The 1400-nt window shown below is 52.6% G+C and overlaps 1 protein-coding gene across 1 annotated transcript in view; it reads left to right on the top strand.

Annotated features, from left to right (window-relative positions):
* Positions 1 to 18: 18 nt before the first annotated feature.
* LOC122545793 (factor in the germline alpha-like) overlaps positions 19 to 1400 on the top strand; it is a gene marked incomplete at its 3' end in the record, with an annotated part of 3816 nt that continues 2434 nt past the window's right edge. Inside the window, exon 1 of the mRNA XM_043684705.1 lies at positions 19 to 400. Coding sequence (XP_043540640.1) covers positions 80 to 400 — 321 coding nt within the window. The remainder of the gene's footprint in view (positions 401 to 1400) is intronic.

Below are 1400 nucleotides of genomic sequence, written 5' to 3'. Positions count from 1 at the left end.
GAAAGGGGAAAAGGGGGAGGGCAAAGGGTCTTCTCCATTGGTCAGTGGGGGAAGCGGGCAAGAGGTTAAATTGCAAGCCATGGATTGGAGGGAGTGGGACATGGAGGACGAGGAGGAGCTGCAGTTTTATTTGGAGCTGAGCTGTGAGGACGAAGATGAGGAGGTCTCTGGGCTCCTCCAGGAGGAGGCGGGTGGCGGGCAGCAGCTGACTGGGCACCTCCTGCTGGTGCCCGCGCCTGAGCGGATGAGCCAGGTCCTGGACGAGACCTTGGGCCCGTTGCCCGTCCTGGCACCTGTCCGGAAATTCAAGAGGCAGCCGGCTGGGCACTACGACGCCGGCACCGATGTGCAGGAGCTGTTCGGCAAGAGGCGGGCAGCCAATGCCAGGGAGAGGCACCGGGTGAGGACAGTCTCGGAGGGCGATGGGACGTTGGAAGGGTGTGTGGGTGGCAACAGGTACTTGTTTGTGAGCATTAGCCACAATGGAAATGCAGTAACATTAGAGATATGGTCTGAAATAGATTTGCATTATTATTGGCGAATTGAGTCCAATTGAACAGAGCCAAATCGGGTGAAGTTGACAAACTGTTTGTTCCAAGCGATATCACTGGAAGAGACATTGACTCAGCCGACAGAGAACTGACCAAGGGCTCTTTTCCCTGAGCTGAGATGCAAGCCAGCTTTTATAGTAGTACAGCTCAATGGTGCTAATTAAACATCGTGAAAATGCAATGGTCTTGATAGAGTCGCAGGTAGATAGGATAGTGAAGGCGGCGTTTGGTGTGCTTTCCTTTATTGGTCAGAGTATTGAGTACAGGAGTTGGGAGGTCATGTTGCGGCTGTACAGGACATTGGTTAGGCCACTGTTGGAATATTGCGTGCAATTCTGGTCTCCTTCCTGTCGGAAAGATGTTGTGAAACTTGCAAGGGTTCAGAAAAGATTTACAAGGATGTTGGAGCTGAAAATGTGTTGCTGGAAAAGCGCAGCAGGTCAGGCAGCATCCAGGGAACAGGAGAATCGACGTTTCGGGCATAAGCCCTTCTTCAGGAAAGTTGCCAGGGCTGCAGGGTTTGAGCTACAGGGAGAGGCTGAACAGGCTGGGGCTGTTTTCCCTGGAGCGTCGGAGGCTGAGGGGTGACCTTATAGAGGTTTACAAAATCACGAGGGGCATGGATAGGATGAGTAGACAGTCTTTTCCCTGGGGTGGGGGAGTCTAGAACGAGAGGGCATAGGTTTAGGGTGAGAGGGGAAAGATATAAAAGGGACCTAAGGGGCAACTTTTCACACAGAGGGTGGTACGTGTATGGAATGAGCTGCCAGAGGAAGTGGTGGAGGCTGGCACAATTGCAACATTTAAGAGGCATCTGGATGGGTATATGAATAGGAAGGGTTTGGAGGG

This window comes from Chiloscyllium plagiosum, unplaced genomic scaffold (assembly GCF_004010195.1).
Source record: "Chiloscyllium plagiosum isolate BGI_BamShark_2017 unplaced genomic scaffold, ASM401019v2 scaf_98268, whole genome shotgun sequence".
Taxonomy (NCBI): domain Eukaryota; kingdom Metazoa; phylum Chordata; class Chondrichthyes; order Orectolobiformes; family Hemiscylliidae; genus Chiloscyllium; species Chiloscyllium plagiosum.
Note: the sequence above shows the minus strand (reverse complement) of the source record. Positions and strands in the feature narration are given on the sequence as shown.